This window comes from Canis lupus, chromosome X (assembly GCF_003254725.2).
Source record: "Canis lupus dingo isolate Sandy chromosome X, ASM325472v2, whole genome shotgun sequence".
NCBI lineage: Eukaryota > Metazoa > Chordata > Mammalia > Carnivora > Canidae > Canis > Canis lupus.
The window spans coordinates 61197296-61223353 of NC_064281.1; the positions used below are offsets into that span (position 1 = coordinate 61197296).

Below are 26058 nucleotides of genomic sequence, written 5' to 3' on the forward strand. Positions count from 1 at the left end.
GTGAACAAAAATTACTAAAATACACATTAAATTATGTCTTTTGCGATGAGAGGTTGAGAGAAAAGCACTGCATATGGAGGGAAGAGTGTAGCAAAGGTAACTCTATTGCTGTTAGTTCTGACTTATATTTTTGAGATTTTTCTTCCTCTATGACATCAGGCTTGAAGGAGTTGCAACTTTCTTATTCTAAGGTAAACTCTCTTCATATTTTGCCTTAAGTTTTATCTTGCCGTGGAGATTCTAGTGAGACAGATAGACATGTGAATTTTGGTGGAAAGAGATAGGGTGAGGAACATTACAAACGACTGGTATGCAGTTTTTATTTGATTTTGCAGTCTTTGGTTCCATACTCTGCATTTTTTTTTGTACAATTGAAATAAAACTTGAGTACTGTCATCTGCTCAAGGGACTTACCTTTGGTTTGTGCAAATAAGGTTTCTGTGGTGAGAGACCAAATGAACTCAACTTCCTCTTTCAACAACAAATTTGTCAGTTATCAGCAGGATCTGTGCCACCCCGAGTTAAGCTTTTTTGCCATCAGCTCCCTGCAAAGAAACAAGACTGCTAATCGTGACAAGGCTCCAGGGTAAGTTACAGACTAGTGTCTGGGAATTGGTGGTTCCATGTGGAAAGATTGTTGGGGACATGAAGATCCAAGATAGAGGCAGATGTGGGACCATTGTCCAAAGTGAAAATGGTCCCTGGTTTCTCATCTTAGGCTTCTTACAGTTGAATCAATGGTGACTGCCCTTGAGCCTAACTAGAGTACCACAAATTCAGGTTAATGCCATCAGTCCCAAAACCATTACTCAAGGAGCATGAAGTATGTGATGCAGCTCATTCTTTGCTGAGGGCTCTTTGTTTCTCCATCAACCAGAGAGGAGGACACAAAATATTAAGAAAGCTGTATTTGTGAGACTTATTGGGGAAAAAATGGCATATTCAGCCAGAAAAAAAAGAGCATTTGAATTTTTGCCCTCTATAATTTATCTAGTTTCATAATGAAGGGAAAGTTTACATATAAGCTTCTTGCTTTGGTAAGTTTACTTTTCACATATACAGAAACAATAAGCTCTTTCAGGATAGAAGGAATCAGATCATAGATTTTGGAGTTGAAAGAACTCTTAGAGATTCAAATCCCTCATAATACATATGGGGAAACTGTGAGCCAGTGAAGTAGGGACACTGGGTTTCGGACAAATGCAAAAGTAAAGACAAATGATTAAAAGTGTGTTCAGAGGTGTTTCTTGATCCTTTAAAAGTTGCTTTGTTGACTCAAGTTTAGCTTCAAAGAGGCACCTATCTTTCAAGTGATTATTGTTCTTATTACTCTGAATACTAGGAACCTCTCTGGTTCTGAACCAAGGAGACTTCTGTTGGGAAATCCTTAAATTTGGACTGTGCCATGCCTGCTGGTCACAAGATAATTCTGAATAAAATAATAAAGTAATAAGCTTTGTTGTGATTTTGGTGGGGAGTGGTCTCAGTCCCAAATATCCTGCTAGTGGGGACATTTTTATTTTTTATTTACATGGTTGCAAGATGCCACTGTCTTTTCCATTAATTGAAAAGTTTAGTAATTGTGACACAGTAAAATTATTTACTGCTGAAATAGGTGGTATCCTGGTATACTGAGGTAGGCAGTGGCTTGCACTGTACCAAGAATCAGATAATGTATTCAGGGCAATTGTCTTTGCACACAAAGGTTGACACAGGTCCTTCTTTGATTAAAAGAAGTTCCTATTTGAGCTTATCTGGGAAAGTTGTTGAGATCATGTTGTACAGATTGCTCAAACCCTGGCAATGGTGGAGCATAAGACTAAAAAATGAGTGAGAATACTTCTGTGTGATTTGAGGTGGATTTCGTGACCATTTGTATTTAAGGTAAGCCAAATGGCATCCTAATATACCAGTATATACCGTTCAGTCAGAGTTAGAGCAAAGAGGACAGAGCTGTCTGTTGTGAAACCACTCTAAAAGTTCCAGTAGTCAGGGCAATGACTGGTAGAGAGTCTGCTTTATTTGTAAAAACTTTTGGTCAAGAATCTACTTGCATCCATGTCGGGATATTTTGCAGGGGAATTTTTATTGAGTATTGGTTTGCATGCATTGCAGGCAGAGTGATGAAGTAGTTCAATAAACAGAATCAAAAAGTTTTGGTCTTAGTTCAAGTTCTGCTAGTGAGTCATTGTGTGGCCTTAAGCAAACTGTTATATTTCTATAGGTATCAATATTCTCACCTGCAATAAGATGCGGGAGCTTAAAATAGATGGTCTACTTTCCTTTATGACAATGCAATAATTTGACTCTAGGGTCCTAGATACCTGAGAAGAGTTATATACCATTAAGTGGTAAATAATAGGGTCATAACATGAAAATCTAACTAGAGGGGACTTTCTAGAAATATAATCTAGATCATAAATGGAACTCAGTAAACTTTTTTAAAGGCCATTATATTTGTTTCAGAATAAATAATGTTATCATGAGAACTCAACTATTAGACCAGTTTTTTTTTACAAGTAATTTCCTTTTTTAATAAAAAACACAAGCAACAAACAAGGGAAATAGCTCTGAAATCTGATTTCCACAATGACAGTGTCACCCAATCACTATTTCTCAATATTTTAAGCCAAAGTTCCCTTTGAGAAACATAAAAATGTCACTACAAGGTTATTGTGGACTTGCTTCCCTAGGAACCAAAACCTGGACTCCTAAGAAAACTTACCCATTGAATTGACATTTTCTGAGTACATGTGCTCAGCAGCTACAAAGATTTTCTGGATCTGTATTTTCAACTATTTGCATTTTAAAAAATATTTTATTTATTCATGAGAGAGAGAGAGAGAGGCAGAGACACAGGCAGAGGGAGAAGCAGGCTCCATACAGGGAGCCTGATGTGGGCTCAATCCCGGGACTCCAGGATCATGCCCTGGGCCAAGGCGGGTGCTAAACCGCTGAGCCATCCAAGGATCCCATCTGTTTGTATTATAGAAACAATGATTTTGATTACCAAATAAGTTTACTATAATAAGGAAATTCTTTTTTTTTTTCAAATAACACATGCTTTTCAGCCTTTCACTTAAAGAATTATTATTTTAGTTTTGTTAGCCATCACTCACATTTACACATTTTGGGAGATTTTCTAAATTCAGAAAAGTACAGGATCCAACCAAAAACCCATGAAGATTGTTTTCTATACAAGTAAAGAGGAAGTGAACTAACATTTACTTAATGTCACTGTGTGCCAGACATGAAAATAGGTCATTTCTTATACATTTTCCATTTAATCTTCATAACAATCTATATTTCAGGGACTATGATGTTATTTTTTTTAATGAGGAAACTGAAGGCCAGAGATATGAAGTAAGTTACTTCAGGCTAGTCAGCTGATAGTTAAGATATGACCTCAGTACTGCCCAAAGAATCTAATTCTTTCCACCTCCAAAATACTGCCCTAACTGAAAAAAAAAAAGATATCTAATTAGGTCTCTTTCTTAAATGATTAAAAACCTAATCAATATGCATGCATGGAAATTTAATTCCATTTAAGATTTTGTTTGTGAATAGCCTAATTGCTTTAATTCATTTTCATGATAAAAGTAATTTTCATCTCCTCTAATTTATAGAAAAAATATTTAGACTTACAAATATATCCAAATCTTAGTGTTTGTGATGTCAAGTAGGTGATTTAGGGTTGATTCCAATCAATTTAGGATATAATGGAATTCCAAATTCCAGTTGTTCTTTTTCATCTGTGATTGTGAGTGATTGAATGAAGAACACCATGGTCATGTAGATCTGATGGGCTTAGGTAATACATGCAAGACTTTCATGGTTTAAAGAAGAAAAAGATCAAGTAAGACAAATCAAGATAGGTTCTCAAAAGGCTTGTAAAGGTTGTAGAGAATGGGAAGGCCTCCCTCATAAATCTTTCCCTATTTAATTTTCCCTTCTTCTCCAAAGATGACAACCCCACATACTGGCCCTATTATCAAACAAAATAATAGAAGCAAATTTGATAAACATGTTCACATAATGTCATTAATGACTTCATGATAAGAGGTGAAAAGAGAGGGAGGATTGAGAGAGTGAAGATTTGTGGAATTATACAGGAAAAGAGTAGTCACCTTGATACTAGAAGCCTAAGTATCACTCTCCTCACTCTGCCACTTGCTAGCTTTATATCGTTAGGTAAATAAGGTCACTCTTTGAGCCTCAATTTTCTGATCTGTGAGATGGGGATGATTTTCTCTGGCCTGATTATTCATAATATATACCTTTACTAGTGATTAACATCAATTATGGGTATAATAATGGTTTGTAAAGTATAAATCAGTAGATGAGTTGAGATAGTGGTTGCTGCCTTAATGATGACAGTGGCAATGCTGGCAGTATTATTTAGAGGAAGGGGGTGAGAAGGGCCATGTCCATACAGTCATGACAAGTTAGGGCTGGAAGGGAGTTAAAAATAATCATCCAGTTCAATCTGTTTTGTTTTAATAATAAGGGAAATGAAAACCACAGAAAGGAAGAGGTTTAGCAGGGAAACACAAAGAATAATCTAATAGTTGCTAGAATCCAAAATGTCTTAGCTCAGAATTCAGTACTCTTTTCAATATATCCTACAGCTTTTAAGTCCTCTCCAGCCCACAGCAAATATTGTCACAGTCAGCTCACTATTGTTATTTTAAAAATTAACCCAGTACTCTATTTACAGATCTATTATGGTTTGAGGTCATAGGCAAAACTTCCTAAAAATCCTTGGGTTTGATGCAATCCTACTCTGAAACCTGATGGGCAGTCATTTGCCATATATGCATAGATATAAAAGTGCTAGAACTAGAACTGAGAATAATAGCTTCATCTCTGATGAACAGTCTTACCCATGGTAATGCCATTTTAAAATATCTTTTTGTTTGTGCAAAAAGTTGCTTTTATAAGACAAAATTTAGCTTTCTCTGCTCATAAACAACCTTATTACAACTGAAATCATAATAGCTATGACTTTGAGAAAGAAACTTTATTCTGCTGAGTCTCTATTTTCTGATTTGTAAAAGTATAATAATTTACTCAAAGCTGTTACAAGGAGTAAAGACATGAATAGCACTTGGACTGTGACTGACAGGATGCATATGGAAACTTCTTGGACTTAGCATTTCCCTGAAACTTAGAAGTCTGGTATAAATTCTGATGACATAATAGTAGCGAAAGGGATTATAAGGGAAAGGAGGGGAACTAAGCAGAAAAAAATTAGAGGGAGAGACAAACCATGAGACACTCCTAACTTTGGGAAACAAAGGGTTGAGGAAGAGGAGGTGGGCGGGGGCATGGGGTATCTGGGTGATGGGCACTAAGGAGGGAAGTTGATGGGATGAGCACTGGGTGTTATACTATATGTTGGCAAATTGAATTTAAATTAAAAAATTAATTTAAAAAGAAAATGAAAGATAAAAAATAATAATATAATTTCATGTTGGTTGTAACTTTGTGAAATCACAGCATTTAGGTTGTTTATTGAAAAGAAAAACTACCTTGGGCTAGATGTTATTGGTACCTCCTAAGTTTTTGGACTCAATGCCACTGAGTTATGTTTAAAGACCTGATATAACTTTATGTTCTGAGACAAAATTAGTTATTTCCATAAAGTTAATGTTTAATGACCATATTCCTATTTAAGCTTTTGGGTTCCTATTGGATTTTATTTTATTTTATTTTATTTTATTTTATTTTAAAGATTTTATTTATTTATTCGTGAGAGAGAGAGAGAGGCAGAAACACAGGAAGAGGAAGAAACAGGCTCCATGTAGGGAGCCTGACGCAGGACTCGATCCCGGGTCTCCAGGATCACACCCTGGGCCGAAGGCAGGCGCTAAACCACTGTGCCACCCAGGGATGCCCTCCTATCGGATTTTAAATAAAAATCTGGAATGGCATGCTTTGGAAATATTACATGTCCAGATTTATTAGTCTCCAACCTTATTATCCTTGGTTTGACCATATATTCAGTATCAAAGGAGACTATGATTGTTGATGGTGAGAGTAATTCGTGGGAGAGATATTAGAAATAAAGCAGCCTAAAGCTCTACCAGTATGTGCTTATTTTCCATATTCTTGTTTTTACAAACCAATGTATATAAACTAAGCACTTACTGCATGCTTAACCCTCTGCTAAGCAAAGTGAAAAATATAAAAGTCTAATATACAGAGTCCTCCCTCAGAGAAACTGTATTGTTAGAGTGTGGGCTATAAATCTATATAAAATACTATAAGTGTACAAAGAAGAAGGCGGTCAGAATAGAATTTCCCAGTGGAAGGAAAATATGAGATTTGAGAGAGAACCCTGAAAAAGAGCAAAATATTGGCCTCTGAGATAGGATCCAGGAAGTAAGTTCCCTTTAGGGGTTGATTTCTGTCATCAGATCCCTCTTTCAAGAGAAGAGGCATCTCTCATCATGGTTCTGGCCTTTGATGTAAGCCATATGTACCCTGGACAGAGCACTGATGCTGGAGCGACCAAGAGGCATTTACTCCTGTCAGGGTGGTGTTGGAGGCACTGGAAATTCTCCTCTTAGCTCTACGTAGGTGGTTCACATCTACAGAGCTAAGGACTGAAGTATATACTGAAGATGTAGCATTTTCACAGGTTATAATTTTGCCTGGACTTTATTGTCAGTATGGTTTTGGTTAGCTGAGTTGATTATGCAACAATGAGATTAAGTCCTTGGAATTAATCCCTACATGGACCAGTTAACATTAATTGCTTTATTTTATTTTGTTTTATTTTTTAAAGAGTTTATTTATTTTGAGAGAGAGAGAGAGAGTAAGAGTGGGGGGAGTAGCAGGAGGAGAGGGAAAAGCAAACTCCCTGCTGAGCAGTGACCCCCCCCAATATGGGGCTAGATCCCAGGACCCTGAGATCATGACCCAAGCTGAAGGCAGATGCTTAGCTGACTGAGCCACTCAGGCAACCCACAATAATTGTTTTAATAGTGCTGTATGTTTAACCTTGTTCTAGATTTAGAGGGAAAGAGCTAAAGAAATTTAGATTGCAATCTCTGACTTCACAACCCAGTGTGGAGAGATCTATAAATAATTGAACTATATGAGTTGTCATAAAGCAAAGTATTTTTTAAGTTAAAAATATTTACTGAATGACTATGTGCCAGTCATTCTGCTAGAGTCTAGAGATTTAAAAATGAGTGAGATGTGGTTTTTGTCTTCAAACTGCTCATAGTTTAGTTAGAAATACAGACATAAATAGAAACATTTGATATAATTCAGTGAGTGTATTGTTAAAGTAATTCCTATGGGGACCTGAACTTAACTTGCATTTTTTATACATCATTTTTATAGCAGACTAGATAATAGATTTTAACAAGGCAAACCTCAAGGAAAATGGGCCAGTTAATGAGTGTTTCAATAATTCAGAGAGGAAAGAGAGAGTGTGATAGTGAGGGAGGGAGAGAAAATTTGGTTGATTGAATGAGAAAAGAGGAGTCTAGGATTATTCTAAGAATTCTGATAGATAGTGATGGGTAAGTAAAAGGTCAGGGCATATGATTACTTTTGTTTTGGAAATACTCATTTTGAGATGCCTGGAGACATTCATATGTGAAATTTCAGTTGGATGCTGGACAAATGGGTTTAATATCTTAGGAGAGACTAGGCCTGGACTTAGAGATATGAAAGTCATCAGAATATGAGTGGTAACTGACGCCACTAAAGTGGGTGATGTTACTCAGCATGAAGATGATGAATAAAAAGAAGACACAGACCTAGGGAAAACAAAGATTTAAAAGATATGAAAAAACTAAAAGAAACCAAGAGAGAAACTTGATACAAATGGACAAATAGTTAAGAGGATAATTAAGAAATTCTTGTTTGAAAGCCAAAGGAAGATAACTTTGCAAAAAGATGGAAGTGGTCAGACTGTATCTAGGGCAGCAAAGAAGCCTTGCATGATTTAGCAACATGATGGTCACTTGTTACTTTTGGTGAAGCAGTCTCAGTGAGGTTGTGAGAGTATATACACTACCATGAAGTGCATAAAGAATATATACAAAGTGAAGAAAATGAAATGATCAATGAACATAACCATTTTGAGAAGTTTATTTAAGAAGAGAAAGTAACAGATAGACTAAGATGCATAAACAAGAAAATAATTATTTTGGGTGTTGGTGAGACTTGATGACAAAGATCTCATGAGAAAGGAGAGCATGATGATCTAGAGTAAAAGGGAACAACTAACGAAAGAGGATCCTGAGAGAAATAAAATGAATTAAGAGCATGGGAATTCATCTTGAGCAACAGGAAAGGCAGCTGTGTTGGGAAGTAAGATGTAGTTGTACATAAGAGTATATGTGTTGGGGGGAGACAGTAGATGAAATTGAGTTGCTTCTCACCCAATAACCTCAATTTTCTCTATGATTTAAGAAGTTAAGACTTTTTGTTGAAGAGTTGGTGGGAATGCAAACTAGTGCAGCCATTCTGGAAAATAGTATGGAGGTTTCTCAAAAAGGTATGACTAGAACTACCCTATGACCCAGCAATTTCACTACTAGGTATTTGCCCAAAGAATACAAAAATACTAATTCAAGGTGATACATGCACCCAGATGTTTATAGCAACATTAACTACCACAGCCAAATTATGGAAATTATGCAAAAATCCACTGACTCACTAATGGATGAAGTAGATGCAGTATATGTATATATACAATGGAATATTACTCAGACATAAAAAGAATGAAATCTTGCCATTTGCAATGACATGGATGGAGCTACAGAGTATAATGCTAAGCAAAATAAGTCAATCAGAGAGAGACAAATACAATATGATTTCACTCACATGTTTTATTTAAGAAAGCAAACAAATGAACAAAAGGAACAAAAGAGACAAACCAAGAAACAGACTCTTAACTGTATAGAGAACAAACTGATGGTTATAGAATGGAGGTAGGTGGGGAGATGGGTAAAATAATTGATGGAGATTAAGGAGTGGACTTTGTGTGATGAGCCATAGGTATTGTGTGTAAGTGTTGAGTCACTATATCGTACACGTGAAACTAATATATTTTATGTTAACCAACAAGCATTTAAATAAAAGCCTTAAAAAACAATCTGTGCTGGGAAAGGTAGGGGATGGGAGAGTAGGAGAGAAGAAGCTTTAATAGGGTTATAAAGATACTGAATGGCCACCATGGAAATGGAAGAATGTACTAATCAAGGATATGCAAAGAGAGGCTTGAGAAAAAAATCTTAGGCTTGAGATCATAAATTTCTGTTTTTGGCATTCCAAATGAATCCTAGTATTTTTAATAGGATCATTCAGCAGTTTGGATAGTAAAAAAAAAATGCACTGTGGACCTGACCTGGGATTAAGGTGTTGCCAGTCTGGTAACAGCAAAAGAATGGCAAACAACGAAGTTAAGGTTTCTTGTGAGAGAGTAGTTGGTTTGACATTTAATGTAGGCTGAGTAAGGGAGGAAGTAGGATAAAGGAGAGTGCTGGGTTGAACCATCAGAAATGGAGGGATTTAAATATTTAAAGTCTCCAGGAGTGCATGATGCAAGCTAGTATAGTACAACTTGAAGTGAAACTTAATAATTATGATATTAGAGAGTCAAGAATTCATGAGTCTTGGCAGAGAGTACAAATTTGAAAAGTCCTATAATAAGGATAATCTGAAAAGGCTTTGGAAAAGTGCAAAATTGTAATATCTTTTTTTAATATTTCACACATTCTATAACAGAATGTATCTGACACCTCAGTCAAATGATGTCCCAAACTGGCTAATTCCATACATAATTTTTACTTGAAATTCTAATATTCCTGCCATAGCAAGTTCAGAGTTGTTTTTATCTCAATTGTTGCACCAGTAGGGTTACCAAATATACTGTTTGCCTTGAACTTTCACAGGTTTAGCTCTGAAAATCCTACATCTCAGGAAACCATTAGTTTTAGGCAAACAAAACTGTTGATCACACTACAAATTCCCAGCTGATATGGACTTCCTATCTTTCATGTCCCATCTTTCCAATCGATCTTCTACACTTCTGTCAAAGTGATTGTTTTAAAACATCAGTATGGGGGTACCTGGGTGGCTCAGTCAGTTAAGCATCTGCTTTCAGCTCAGGTCATAATCCCAGGGTCCTGGGATTGAGCCCCATGTCTGGTCTCCTCCCTCAGTTGGGAGCCTGCTTCTTCCTCTCCCTCTGTTACTCCCCTTGCTTGTGCTCATTCTCTCTCTCTCTCTTTCTCTCTCTGTCAAATAAATAGATAAATAAAATATTTTTTAAAACCCACCAGTATGATAATATGACATATCTTCCCAGAATCATTCAATGATTCCCCCTAAAACCCTCCATGATCGTGTTGCCTCTACCTTTTTATTTTCTTTTTCCTTCGACTATCTTCTCCCATTCTTTTTTTTTTTTTTTTCTTCTTTTTTTTTTTTTTTATTGGTGTTCAATTTACTAACATACAGAATAACACCCAGTGCCCGTCACCCATTCACTCCCACCCCCTGCCCTCCTCCCCTTCTACTACCCCTAGTTCATTTCCCAGAGTTAGCAGTCTTTACGTTCTGTCTCCCTTTCTGATATTTCCCACACATTTCTTCTCCCTTCCCTTATTTTCCCTTTCACTATTATTTATATTCCCCAAATGAATGAGAACATATAATGTTTGTCCTTCTCCGACTGACTTACTTCACTCAGCATAATACCCTCCAGTTCCATCCACGTTGAAGCAAATGGTGGGTATTTGTCATTTCTAATAGCTGAGTAATATTCCATTGTATACATAAACCACATCTTCTTTATCCATTCATCTTTCGTTGGACACCGAGGCTCCTTCCACAGTTTGGCTATAGTGGCCATTGCTGCTAGAAACATCGGGGTGCAGGTGTCCCGGCGTTTCATTGCATTTGTATCTTTGGGGTAAATCCCCAACAGTGCAATTGCTGGGTCGTAGGGCAGGTATATTTTTAACTGTTTGAGGAACCTCCACACAGTTTTCCAGAGTGGCTGCACCAGTTCACATTCCCACCAACAGTGTAAGAGGGTTCCCTTTTCTCCGCATCCTCTCCAACATTTGTTGTTTCCTGCCTTGTTAATTTTCCCCATTCTCACTGGTGTGAGGTGGTATCTCATTGTAGTTTTGATTTGTATTTCCCTGATGGCAAGTGAGGAAGACGGGGAAAAAGAAATAAAGAAACAAAGGCCTCCAAGGGGGAGGGGCCCCGCGAGGAGCCGGGCTGAGGCCGGGGCGAGTATCTTCTCCCATTCTTATTTCTCATTCCACCTTCCCCACCATCTTACTCTGTTTTCCAGCTAGACTAGAACACCTTTTATTGCTATATATAGGTCATTTATTAACTTCAGGATGTTTGAATGCTATTTATTCATTGCTGTCATTTTTCTCCCACCCTTTATTCTCCTGTACCCTACCCACCGAAACTGCATGTTGAAAATGCATCTATCTTTAAGTTGAACTTCCAATCCTCCTCTTCTGTGCAAGATTCATTTCTACTCCCATAGAGACTTCTTTGTTATCTCTCTCATGACATGTTTCAAAAATCTATTATGGTTAGTTATTCTTATATCTATCTCTCTTAAATGACTATAAACATTTTGAGGACAACAATCATGCATTATTCTACTCTGATATTTCCCACCTCACTCCACCATTCTTAGCAATTAGCATACTGGATACAGTAGTAGCAGAATTTTAATTTGCTCTATGAAATCCTAATCTGCTGAATCCCAGATGAATGGTATTGGTAATACATAATGCAGGCTTTCTTGAAGAGATAAAACTTGATCAAAACTTTAAAGGGCTATTAGGAGTTAAATACAATAGTGTATATCTCAGGCATAGTAAGTTAAGTTTATCTCTGCCTCAACCACCATCTCTATTTTTCCTTCTAACCCTGTCCCTATGGGAACCAAAAAGAAAATGCAGATGGCTTGGCACAAGTGCCATCTCTTCTGGCTCATAATTCAATGGAAACAGCCTGACACTGTAAAAGGAGCATTAAGAGGCCTACAAGTCTGACTTCTGGTCTCAGTTCCATCATATTCTTACTAGATAACCTTGAACAAGGTATTTAATTGTTCATGAATGCATCTCTTTGTCAGTTAAATGCTATGATAGGGATATTACTGTTATTGTCTCACTTACCTCACAGGGATGATGCTATGGTAATATGAGGATTTCTTATCAACTATGCTATTGACCACAGTTCTTGTCATGCACTGATTATGATGCTGGAGATTTAAAAATATTTCCCCCACCAGGATAGAAGCTTCTCAGGGACAGAGATTATGGCAGATGGTTCTGTATTTTCCACAGGACATAGCACAGAACTTATAGGATTGTGTGTATTAAATGTATGTTGATTAAGGCAGCCAGAGTCATCAGAAAGCCATGGAAAAAAAGCCTAAATAGATTTATTTTTCCTTTATGCTTACTTTTAATATGTGGACCACTTTGGGGACTACAGATGCAGCCTTCTCACTCTCCTTTCAGTTCCTATGCTTAGGTGGGTAAGAAGTAATTTGCTGGTGAGATGAGGCAGTTTTACCCTTTACAGAATGGCAGCCAAGAAAAATAAAGGGTTGAGATGCCTTTAGAAGTAGACCACAAGGGGGATCCCGGGGTGGCTCAGTGGTTTAGCACCTGCCTTCGGCCCGGGGCATGACCTGGGATCGAGTCCCACGTTGGGCTCCCAGGATGGAGCCTGCTTCTCCCTCTGCCTGTGTCTGTGACTGACTCTCTCTCTCTTAAGAACAAATAAATAAAAATCTTTAAAAAAACTCTTAAAAAAAGAACAAGTAGACCACAAGGAATAGCTTCTTTCTGAGGTCCAGACAATAGTCTTAATGATACTCTGAGACCTTGGGTGGTGCTGACTTCTACCCACAGGATATGTCTGACCACTTGTGATTTCCAAGTTAATTATTTTGCATTTCTCTCAAGCTTCTACAGGTAGGAATTTTCTAAGTTCAAAAGGGTAGGTACAAGTAATACTGATGATAATAGCCCAAATCAGAAGACAACATCATAGGGAAATAGCAAGCAACAGAAATGCATTAGTTGACATAATCAAGTTTGTGTATTTGCTTCATACTTCCAATAGGGACTTTAAACTACTGTCTGCAGTTCAATCTAATTATGCCACTTCTCTGTGAGTGCTTCATTTTTTTTTTTCTGTGAGTGCTTCATAAGTAGCAGGCTCTCCTGGTTGTATGGTGATTTATGTAAGAAATGTTGTTATGGCACTAATGAAGCTAATGACACAGTGGATGAAAAAGCCAACAGACAAGTAAACAAACATTTAAATTACAAATGTTGATGCTATGAGAGTATATACTGATATGTAGGTGTACCTGGATAGTTTTGGCAATGAAAGTCTCTCTGACGTCCAAACTGAGATTAAAAGGGACCAGACATGTGAAGACCTGAAAGGAAGTAACTCCAGACAGTGAAGATATATGCCGTGGCCTTTGTCAGGAAAAAAGCTTGGCTTGTCTAGAAACTGAAAACATCTCAGTGTAGTTGAAACATAGAGAATGAAGAAGAGAATGGAATGAGGTGATGTTGAAGGGCACAGGAGACATATTAGTGATCGCTTTTAAGCAGTGGTGGAAAATTTGGCCTTCAAACAATAGAGAGCCACCAAAGGATTTTAGGGAGGAGAATGACATATTTAAAAGAAAGATTATTAGGACCACAATATAGAAAGTGCTAGAAGGGGTTAGTAAGTGCCACATCAAAGGTAAGAGAGTATGGAACCAAGCATAGGTTCTAATTCTAATATTAATCCTCTACACAATGCAAGTTTTGTGACTCTGTTGCAACTTATTTAACCTCTTTTGGTCTCAGTTTCCTCATCAGTGGTATGAAAATAATCATATGGCTGCTATGAGGATTAATGAGATAATATATGAAGAGTGTTTAGCTTGTAAATAAGTAGTAGTCCTCAATAAATGGTAGCAAAAAATGTTAGTGTTAGACACAGTATGGAGAATACACTGCAGAGGATGATACTAGTGTGCAGAGAGTATGGTAAATCAATCTGTTTTAATAGGAAAAGGGATCTGTTTCAAAAGTCAAGAGGAAAGTTGACAGTGCCCTAGATTCAGATGGCAATAGTGGAAGTACAGATGGATTGGGGAGATTCTTAGGAAGGAGAATCACCTGGTTAAAGATTGGATATGGAATAAATGTAGTGATAAGGTTAGATGAATCCCTAGTTTCCTGCTTGAGTGTCAGGGAGAGAGTCATGGCACCTAATGAGAAGGGGAGTTCAGACTCCGGAGTGAATCATCAATCTTCCACATTTTTCTGAGACAGGAACCAAAGGTATATGTAGGTTGAAGATGAGAAAAATTGGCAACATAGGTGGCACAAGCCAACTTGAAATAGTCAACAACCCAACTACAGGCAAAGAGAAACAGAGACAGGGGCAGAAGCAGAGACAGAGAAGGAATGTACTCCGACTTTAGCTCTTCGATTGAGCATTTTTCTGTTAGTGGCTTCTTAGGTTGTTCTCCTTTCTTAAAATTCAGAAATGTCACAGATTGTCCACAGCAAGCTAAATATTTCCTGAGATAACTTATATTTCTCCCCTACTGAAAACAAATTCCCCCATCTTCACCCTACCATGGGGATTTTACATTTGTTACCAGATTTGGGGCAAACTCATCCTATTTTCCCTTCAGTGTGGAGAAGAGATTTTGGAAAGCAGACCATGCAAATCTCTAAGCTCACAATAAACTGAATTGGAGAGGCATAAAACCTGACAGGAAAAAAAGGTGTGAACTTGATCTTTAGCTTGCTGTTCTGGTTTAATAGGTTTCTGTTATTTAACACAGAGGTGTGAATGGAACATCCCTCTTTAGTAAGTGAAACTTTCTGCACCAGTGAAGCAGGAACAAATACCCATGTCTATAAAGTACAAAAGTGGAAGTGTGATTTGGGTGGGTGTGAGATGTTCTCAGTTCTTGGAATTGTAGTGCACTTGACACATCTTCCCTTGCTTTCTCACAGTTTTTGCATGGATAATATACAATGCAGGAACATCACCAATAATGAAGTCCAAGTGGGTTTTAAGGAGGTATAGATGGCATGTGTGGGGACAGGTGTTTAGTTATATCATAACAGCCTAAATAGATTAATCCTAGTGTTATAACATTATAAATTCCTAATATGGGATAGAAAGTTTCTTCTATAATGTGACCTCCAGATATGATAAGCTCCATATTGTCAAGTAGTTCCTCCTAAGCAGAGAGAAGCAAGTGGTGTAGTGGAAATAGCATACACTTTGGAGAAAATAAAGCATAAGAGTATCTCCCATTTTTTATTTTCTAGGTTTGTTACCCCAGAAAACATACTACATCCCTCTGAACCTCAGTAACCTTATCTGCACTACAAGAGTAATAATAGTACCAACCTCTGGTGATGGCTGTAAGAATGAAATTGGATAATGCATGTGAAAAATTTCATTGCAGATTCTAAGGTGTATTGCTGATAGTCACACTATGATAAATACTTTCTCTTTTCATCTGTGAATAAATCTCCACCTTCAGTTCAAAGTCATACATACATAAGCAAGATGACTGCATGATTTTTTTAGGACATATCACAAGCCAAATACCAAGGATAAAATATTAGAGGAGGGGAAGTGAAAATACTCTTTAGAATAATGGGAGGTCAGAATGCTGACTCTTTTCTATATGTGAATTAATCATATGAGGTTCTGCTTTTAATTCACACTACTATTATTTATTTTATTATTTTATTTTTTAATTTTTTAATGGAGTTAGATTTGTCAACATATAGTATAACACCCAGTGCTCATCCCGTCAATTGCCCCCCTCAGTGCCTATCACCCAAACACCCTGTCCCCCAGCCCACCTCCCCTTCCACTACCCCTTGGTCATTTCCCAGAGTTAGGAGTCTCTCATGATCTGTCACCCTCTCCGACATTTCCCACTCATTTTCTCTCCTTTCCCTTTTAATCCCTTTCACTATTTTTTATATTCCCCAAATGAATGAAAACATATAATGTTTGGCCTTCTCTGATTGACTTACTTCACTCAGCATAATACCCTCCAGTTCTATCCATGTTGAAGCAAATGGTGGGTATTCATCATTTCTGATGGCTGAGTAATATTCCATTGTATATATGGACCACATCTTCTTTACCCATCCTTCTTTTGATGGACCCCGAGGCTCCTTCCACAGTTTGGCTATTGTGGACATTGCTGCTATTATAAACATTAGGGTGCAAGTGTCCCGGCGTTTCACTGCATCTGAATCTTTGGGGTAAATCCTCAGCAGTGCAATTGCTGGGTCTTAGGGCAGTTCTATTTTTAACTCTTTGAGGAACCTCCACACAGTGTTCCAGAGTGGCTGTACCAGTTCACATTCTCACCAACATTGCAAGATGGTTCCCCTTTCTCCACATCCTCTCCAACATTTGTTGTTTCCTGTCTTGTTAATTTTCCCCATTCTCACTGGTGTGAGGTGGTATCTCAGTGTGTTTTTGATTTGTATTTCCCTGATGGCTAGTGATGTAGAGCATTTTCTCATGTGCTTGTTGGCCATGTCTATGTCTTCCTCTGTGAGATCTCTGTTCATGTCATTTGCCCATTTCATGATTGGATTTTTTTTTTTTGCTATTGAGTTTATTAAGTTCTTTATAGATCTTGGATACTAGCCCTTTATCTGGTAGGTCATTTGGAAATCTCTTCTCCCATTCTGTAGGTTGTCTTTTAGTTTTGTTGACTGTTTCTTTTGCTGTGCAGAAGCTTTTTATCTTGATGAAGTCCCAGTAGTTCATTTTTGTTTTTGTTTCCCTTGCCTTCATAGATGTATCTTGCAAGAAGTTGCTGTGGCCAAGTTCAAAAAGGGTGTTGCCTGTATTCTCCTTTAGGATTTTGCTGGATTCTTGTCTCACATTTAGATCTTTCATCAATTTGGAGTTTTTCTTTGTGTATGGAAATTCACACTACTATTACCTGGAATAGAACTGAAAATGGTATATGAAATCATTCTGCTACATATGAGGAGATTCTAAAAGAAAATCCCTTCTTTGTTTTATAAACTTATTTAAAACAATACAGAACAGAAACAGTTAAAGCAGCTAAAATGTTATTTCACTTAAGAACAACCTAGCAGGACACATTCTTGCAATATGAACAGAAGCTATGCTTGTAAAATTTGTTTTAGGAAGGAAAACAAATGAAAAGAAGGGTGTGTATGAGGATTAGACACCTTGTACTCCCCTTTGAAGTCCCATATCTCCTGTTTAGTAGTTTTGTGGCCTTAATAAACCTCTCTTTTGGCCTTACTTCTTCTACATGTGCTATGTGAAGGCTGAATTAAATGAGTTTTAAAGGTTCTTTCCAGTGTAAAATTCTACAGGAGTGTTAAAGTAAAATAATGAAGTTGTTGCTTTCTTATTTGCATGCAATATGTGTAAATACTTGACCAGAACTTGAGAAGTCCTAAAGATTACTTTATATTCACCATGTTCTCTATATATTAAATAATGAAAAACACACTAAAGCATAAAATAAGATTAATGACATTCATAATGTTTTTCTTCTTATGATGATTGTTTTAGTGAAAAAGTATTAAGCATTAAATTGTTTCCAAAAAAATATTTTGTGACCTATCTTACTGGTGCTCTAATCAATGTTTACTGTGACTGTTGGATAATCTGCCATGTCTGTGGTGTCACACCAGTACTGAATTCTTAGGGAAAAAATTAATCTCTTCCCTTGAAGTTCACTAAGGGAAATTCCTAGTTCAGCTTCTATATTCTCATATTAATAGATTTTTTTTCATGTAAATTGGAATAAGACCTAAGCTGAGAGAGAAAGACAAAGTGCACTTATGCTATTGTAATAGAATCATAAGAAGGTAGTGTTCCCAAGTCCTGAAACTCAGCCAGTATATTGGGAATACTGGCTAAAACTCAGGGCAATTTTCCAAGTGCTATAGTACTCAAGGTAGGAAGTCAGAGCCCAAAGGATAAGAAAGGGGTTGTAAAAGGTGAGGTTGGATTTCTATTATTGCAATTGTAAATGAGCAGTGCTTGGGGCAAGGAAAATTTGGAGGCAAAAGGAACAGACTGAAATTCCATACCCTTTTTGTTGTGGTAAGAACAATAAGCTAAATATTTCATGACATCCTTGCCTATAAGACATGACTTTAACAATTTGAGAGGGCAGTTTGGGAACAATTCCATGGTTGCCTGATTCATTAGGTGACCTTGGATCAATAATATATCTTCCTTTAGCATCTGCTGCTTCATCTGGAAATAGGCCTTTTCTAATTTTAATATTGTTACTTTCAATATAAAAAGGAAACTGGGTGTTGGCTATAGAACTGGTTAGTAATTATCCTCTTTTTTTCTTTGATTAAACAGGGATTATAAATCCACAGCCTACCTTGATGAGTATACTGAAATATTCAAGATGTATAGCAACAGTACCAGCAATGTTGAGACTGACTGCAGTGCTACGAATGTGACATTTCAGAACTCCCTCTATGCAACCACCTACATCCTCATATTCATCCCTGGTCTTCTGGCCAACAGTGCAGCCTTGTGGGTTCTGTGCCGCTTCATCAGCAAGAAAAATAAAGCCATCATTTTCATGATCAACCTCTCCGTGGCTGACCTTGCTCATGTGCTGTCCTTACCCCTCCGGATTTACTATTACATCAGCCACCACTGGCCCTTCCCAAAGGCCCTTTGCTTGCTGTGCTTCTACCTGAAGTATCTCAACATGTATGCCAGCATTTGTTTCCTGACATGCATCAGCCTTCAGAGATGTTTCTTTCTCCTCAAGCCCTTTAGGGCCAGAAACTGGAAGCGTAGGTATGATGTGGGCATCAGTGCTGCCATCTGGATCATCGTGGGAACTGCCTGCTTGCCATTTCCCCTTGTGAGAAGCACATACTTGGGCAACAAGACCGAGTCCTGTTTTGCTGATCTTGGTTATAAGAAAATGAATGTAGTGGCTTTGGTTGGAATGATTACAGTTGCTGAGCTGGCAGGATTTGTGGTCCCAGTAGTAATCATCGCATGGTGTACTTGGAAAACTACTATATCCTTGAGACAGCCACCAATGGCTTTCCAAGGAATCAGTGAGAGGCAGAAAGCACTGCGGATGGTTTTTATGTGTGCTGCAGTCTTTTTCATCTGCTTTACTCCATACCATATTAACTTTATTTTTTACACTATGGTGAAGGAAACCATCATTAGTAGTTGTCCCATTGTCCAAAGCACACTGTATTTCCACCCTTTTTGTCTATGCCTTGCAAGTATCTGCTGTCTTTTGGATCCAATTCTTTATTATTTCATGGCCTCAGAGTTTCGTGACCAAATATCTCGCCATGGAAGCTCTGTGACCCGTTCCCGCCTTATGAGCAGGGAAAGTGGTTCATCAATGATTAGCTAAAAATAAAGTAACTTTTCAATTATGACCTAAACTATGTTTCCTAGCTTTTCCCAAAAGATATAGTGACCAGCCAGACAATTTGTTTAATGGAAATTTGGGAACAATGGAAATCTTCTTGTGTGATAGTTGTGGTCAAAGGGATGTAACGGGAGAGGCAGTGTGTAAGAAATGTGGGAGAGGTAGGGAAGATAGAATTTGCCTGTTTCCTCTTTGAAATTCAAGATACTTTCTTAAGAGACCTAGCTCAAGTTTTTACAGATATTTTCATCCAAATGAAAACTGGATATTTTATCTTAAACATTTATTCAGTAAATATATTGTTACTAAGATAGAATAAATACATAAATCTTGGGCAGCCCCGGTGGCCCAGCGGCTTAGTATCGCCTTCAGCCCAGGGTGTGATCCTGGAGACCTGGGATCGAGTCCCACATCAGGCTCCCTGCATGGAGCCTGTTTCTCCCTTTGCCTGTGTCTCTGCCTCTCTCTCTCTCTCTCAGTCTCTGTGTCTCTCAAGAAAAAATAAATAAAGTTTTTAAAACAATAGTGAATCTTTTTCTAAACTGTAAAAGTAAATATTTTTTATATGAAGACTTTTATTTGTGAATGACAGTTACATTCTTTAGAACGTAACTTTCTAAGAGATAAAAGAGGAATGACAATTGAAGTAATATGTGCATACATTTCAGGGCCACAAACCTAATACTTAATAAAGGGCATGGGAATTTGTTCATTCACTGAAAATGTATTGGATGCTTATTGTATTCTGGGTTACCAATTTCTTGGGTACTTTCACAATAGGGCAAACATCTCATCTGGCCCTTCTAATAAACTTGTGGAAGTTTCCAATACAAATGAGTAAGTAGAATCTCAGAGAAGTGAAATAACTTGCCTGAGGATAAGTAGTGGTGAGCTAAAATTTGTCCTGTATACACCAGATATGCTTAAGTTATTCCTTTTATATGTGTTGTTACTTTTACTAGATCAATATTATACTTGACTTAAATGGTGAAGACACAGACCAAAGCTAAGCTGCATGAGACCAAGACCATTTCTACACAATTTGCTTGAGATTATCTGAAAAGTCTGAGTTATGCATATGGCATATCAGGCTTCAGGCTACAAAGTATCAAATGATAAATAGATAGTTTTTTCTAATGCTGTCCCAATCTACAGTCTTAAGGATCAGGGATATAGACGACCCAAAGAGTTCATTATTTCATACCAAATATATTTTAGGGCTTAACATAGGTCGTACAAAACCCATGATTAGATGAAAGAAAGACTATAAAGCTGACAGATGTAGAAGTTCCTTATATATTTTGGATATTAACCCCTTATTGGATATATCATTGCAAATATCTTCTGTTCAGTAGATTGCTTTTTTTGTTTTGTTTTGTTAATGGTTTCCTTCAGTGTGCAAAACCTCTATTTTGATGTAGTCCCAAGATTTTATTTTTGTTTTTGTTTCCCTTGACTTAGTTGACTCATCTAATATTGCTATGGGGGAATGAGCAAAAAAAAAAATCTGAGAGATGAACATTCTGTGAAGTTTAGATTTTTTTGGAGCTTGCCTAACTTCTTTCTTTTTAAACATTACTATACATCACTGTGAACAAATTTGTGTTTATTAAAAAAGTTCTGTCAATAGAGCTCACAGAATTTCATTGGAAATAGAAAACATTACCAAATCATAAATGAATGGTAGAAAAACATATGTGCTCCTTCTGGCAATTCCTTATCTTAATTTTTCTAGTGGTTATGTCTATTATTACAGAAACATTATGGAGGATTTGAATATAAGCAATTTCAGCTTCTCAAGTTGGCCTTTATAAAGCTCAATACATTACTGTCATCACTTATGCCTGAAATTTAAATAGCACAGACACTTTGCATGCAGGAAGGAGAAGGGAAGTGATTGTCTTCAGAATATCCATTTGAACAGCCTGGCTGAGGAGGAAGAGGAAGGAGCAAAAACTAAAAAGAAGATTTTTTTTTCTTTTTAAAAAGAAGAAATTAAAAAAAAAAAAGAAGAACAAGGTTTCTGGAGAGGAAGAGATTTCTGTAATTATAAGTTAATGAAATTGATTTTCTTGTGCTTTATTAAACTACACCTGAAAGCACTGCTTAAAGAAGGTTTCCAGGTATGTTTAGAGTCAATGGAAGCATTATTAGAATGACTGCCTAGATGGCCCACTCTAAAGACATAATTTTGAAAGAAAACTACTTGCAACTACACTTCCTGCTGTTTGCAGAGGAAAATACTCACATCTACTTTGAAGTCATTGCCTAGAGATAGTGCTTTGAACATAGGATTTGTATATTAGTGGGCTAATTAATATACGTACCTTTCATTTGGCCACCATTAAAGTGGAATCTTTAGACTTTTTGACATATGAATCCTTGTTGTAATGAGAGAAAAATACAACATCAAAGTAAGTAATGGCTGGTTCTTGAATTTTAAAGGCTGAGATGCCTTATACAATGCTGGCAGAAAGATGAAAATGTTTGATTTTATGAGATAACAGCTCAGTAAATTGGTAAGATTGCTTTATTACAACAAACAACAATTTTAACACTTATCTGTATATTTATTACAGAAACATGATGCAGGACAAATAAGACAGGAAAACATATCTCCTTGAACAGGCTTTTCAAAATGTCACCAAAAAAATCTATATATTTGCCTCTATATGCCTGCAAGATACTTGCCAAAATCCCCTTAGATACAGTTCAGAATCTTATAATACTGATAAAAGACTCTTTAAACTGATAGTTTCAGTAAAAAGAAGGAAGAAGTTTTTTTTTTAAGAAGGAAGAAGTTTTGAGAGATAAAATAACTTTGAACAACAATGTATATGACCTTAAATGCAGTTTATGCATGATTTGTTATGCTGTTTATCTTTACAAAGATTTAAAGATGAGCATAGAGTACAGATATAACAATTTTCATAGATTAAATAAATTATTCTTATGTAGCATGTAGTCATTTCTATAAAAATGTTAAGCATAATGCTCTTATTTGAAAATTTAACTTTCTTGCTATTAAATTGCTACTGGAAGTAAATTGGTTTTTCCTTACATTCTTTTGCACATTTTACAGTAATATAACCCACCATAAAAGTAAACTTAGTGCTTATAATATAAACTTAAAACTACATTCCACTTTTAAGTAGTAAGTAGTTTAAGTGTCATATTAACTATTTGGACCAAATACTAAGTCTTTAGGTGCATTACGAATTCAATATATAGTTACAAGTAGAAGTGTGCTATTATCCCCTAAGGCTCTGAAAAAGTGAATTAATCTCCCAGGTCTCAAAATTTACCACACATGAATAATTAAGGTATTTTGAGAATTTTCAACATACAGAATTGATAAAGTAGAAAGGGAACAACCAGTTTACAGAAGATGAATTTCAAATTGGCTACTATCAGGAAAGAAAGTGGCAAAATTCCAGTAGCTTTTATTATATACTAGTAGATTTTCTGATCTTCTGGTGTTGGGAGTAAACTTCCATGACCTCAATTTCTATCTGAATTGAGTCTTACATGATGGCAATGTTTTCAAGTTGTTGCCAAATATAGAAGAATACTAAGCATCTTTATTGGAAACTCTCCTGAACCAAAAGTAGAAAGGGGAAAAATATTGGGAGGTGACTAATACCGAATACTATAGTTTGGCTAGAAATATACAGGAGAGCAGGAAGTAATGAGACGGTAACATTTAGAGATCTAGTTCCAGTTCAAAATGGCGACACTGAAAGAACCTGAACTCACCTCCTCCTAAGAACACATCAAATCTAGAGCTATATATCAAACAATCTTATTTGGGAAAAACAAAACCAAAAACTAAACACTGACAGAATGACTCCTTTGCATTTGAAAATGAGAAGGAAACCACCTCCTGCATAAGGAAAGCAGAGATGCAATCTCACCATAAACTCCTCCCCTGGCTCAGTGATCCACAATTGCAGGTGGTGGTGGGGAAATAAAAATCCGGAACTTCAACTTGAGGAACAAAGTTTTTATACCCCAAATTGGGCACTCCATTTTTAAGACTGATATGTGAGAGACAAGCCTCAAAAACATCTGACTTTGAAGACCAATAAGTCTTAACCCCATGAACCCATTATGCTGTGGCAAATAAAGGCCTCCTTTGCACAGTCATTCATTTTAAGGCTCAGTATAGAAGAAACCCCTTGAAAAAGTGCATAGACTTTATGTGAGACAGAATAATTTGCAAATTTTAGCACATTGGTCTGAGGGTCAGGTGTCTGCTGAAATACTCTTAATAATCTTTAGACACAGAGACAAGTGGACAGCATATTTCTACTCTCCCTCAGGCCTACTAAAGTTGATGTACAACACCTTTTATTTTCTTTTATTCTTACTTTCCTTTCCCTTTTTATTTTTTACTTTTCTATTTTTTCTTTTTTTTTTTACAGCAGTTTCCACCTTTGCATTCCTTCTCCACCTCACTGGAGCCAGTGGAAACAATTTTTCCACTCTCCCTCTGTCACACCCCAGAGCACTAGTATCTTCTAAAATAAAGCTTCCACACATATCTGGTGCCCAAATTTTTACATTTGATGACCTGACTTTTGTGGCTGCTGCCTAAGGGATAGCTCTTGATCACTTGACTATGGAGACCTAGGAGGCCTACGATTATAAGTCCTGTTGGACTGTAACAATTGAACAGTTTGTAGTATACTACCACTACCAGGATACTACACTGATATCAGGTTGAAATACACATGTTCTTCTGAAAAAGAGATTATTTGGTTGTGACCTTTACATTCCTCTGCCTTGCTTCATCTCATTGGTACCTTACATATAGTAGTTTATACCTTCTCTGGTACCATGATTTTTGTGGCTGCTGCCAAAGGACACCTCTACATTGCCTAGCTCTGGTGGCTAGCAGGGCTTACACTCATAGTTCTCATAGAGCCGTAGCCAATGGACTAAGTATTCTTTTACAATTACCACCCTGAGGGTACAGCAAGGGACAACAGACCCAAGACCTCACTCTTTCTGTGAAAGAGGTATAATTAGCTTATTATCAAAGCAGCAGCCTGAACGTCAGGTTTCTAATTAAGCATATATCTAAGGCCTGACTGTAAATCTTTCCTGAGACCTTAGAGGGTGGCACTATTGTGGGAGGGCAAGACCTCAGCGGGTAAAAGAAACAATGACAACAGGGGCAGACATAAATGGCAACAGCTTTATACGTGTGGCAAAAGCCAATTATTCCTGCCATTGGTCCAAACTGAAAGCAGTACATGTTGAAAACAGCAATGATGGTGGATAAATAGCCAGGCCTACTGAGGTCAATTCTCCCACCCCCACAAACCCCTAGTTAATGCTTCTGTGGGACCCATGCACTTAGACATGTATGCAGTTCCCTGCTACCCCTCTCATGATTGGTTTCTTGAGTTATTTTTCCTTCCTTATCTCCACATACTTCACATTCTACAATAATAAAATGGAGAGCCAACCAGGACTCAGGACTTCACTTTGGCACTTGCACTTCTTGGTGGTGCCCCTGACAGTGTAGCCCCTTTTGGGTGACTCTTTGTTCCAAGATATTGATTCTGAGTAATCGTTCCATCTCTCATCAGAACTCACCACATGGCAGCACTATTTTATGCTCTTCCTTTGCCATGCTTCAGAGTGCCAGCACCTCTGGGGTATTTATATGTATCTGGTGCCCCAGTTTCTATGTATGGCGCCCTGATTTCTACAGCTGCCACCCAGGGGATAATACTTGAATACCTTTCTCTGCTGGCCAGGGAACATTATGTTTCTGGGCCCCACAGGTCTGTGACAATCAGAAATATAGTTCTTGGGAGGCTACTATCCCTAAGGCACTGCATAGGCAGCAGGCTGAAACACACACCCATCTATTCTCTCTTGCTTATCCTAGACCTTCAGTCTTAGGGGCAGGTTTAAAATATGGCACACACGTAGAGCTATAAAGTTGCTCTCAGAAAATATAGGTTAGGGAACACTACGTTTTTCCACCCCTCTACCTCACTATGGCTTATTGGCATTTCCCAGAATAAAGACTATACACTTATGTGAAAGCCCAATTTCTGTGACTGCTGCTCAGGGAACAACTATAGCCTGGCCCTGGTGTCCAGTGGAGCTCACTTTTGCAGTCTTATGAGACTACACATATTTTCATTCTCTAAAAGCTGTTGCCTGAGGGTCTGGTTTTTAATCAGACTGAATATAGATGCTGATTGAGATCCTCTGGAACTTTTACATATTGGCACACCCTCAACTTCTAGGGGCTATTAAAAATAAAATAGGCTGTCTGGATAATCACAAAGGTCTGAGAGAAAACCGAGAGCTAGGGGAGGGTTGAACAATAAGGTTCAATTCCTATATGAGGCCAAACCTTCGTAACAGGGAGAGATGGTTGTTTCATCTAATGTCTACAAACCAAAACAGAGAGTCAAGGAAAATGAAAAAAGGAACATTTTCCAAATGAAAGAAAAAGATAAAACCTCAGGGAAGAAAATACTTAATGAAACAGAGATAAATAATTTACTTGATAAAGAGTTCAAAGTAATGGTTGTAAA

General features: G+C 37.3%; 1 protein-coding gene across 1 annotated transcript; it reads left to right on the forward strand.

The window, feature by feature from the left end:
* Positions 1-431: 431 nt before the first annotated feature.
* On the forward strand, positions 432-21189 carry P2RY10 (P2Y receptor family member 10). Its single transcript, XM_025466284.3, has 2 exons — positions 432-586; positions 18442-21189. Exons 1-2 carry the CDS (start codon positions 456-458, stop codon positions 19475-19477), a joined length of 1167 nt encoding a protein of 388 aa, XP_025322069.1. The 5' UTR covers positions 432-455; the 3' UTR covers positions 19478-21189.
* Positions 21190-26058: the final 4869 nt, after the last annotated feature.

What these genes read in the sequence shown, in the direction of transcription:
- P2RY10 (XM_025466284.3), top strand. Translation starts at nt 456, where the DNA reads ATGAACTCAACTTCCTCTTTCAACAACAAATTTGTCAGTTATCAGCAG. An exon ending in AATCGTGACAAGGCTCCAGG is followed by an intron (nt 587 to 18,441) that starts GTAAGTTACAGA and finishes TTGATTAAACAG; the next exon opens with GGATTATAAATCCACAGCCT.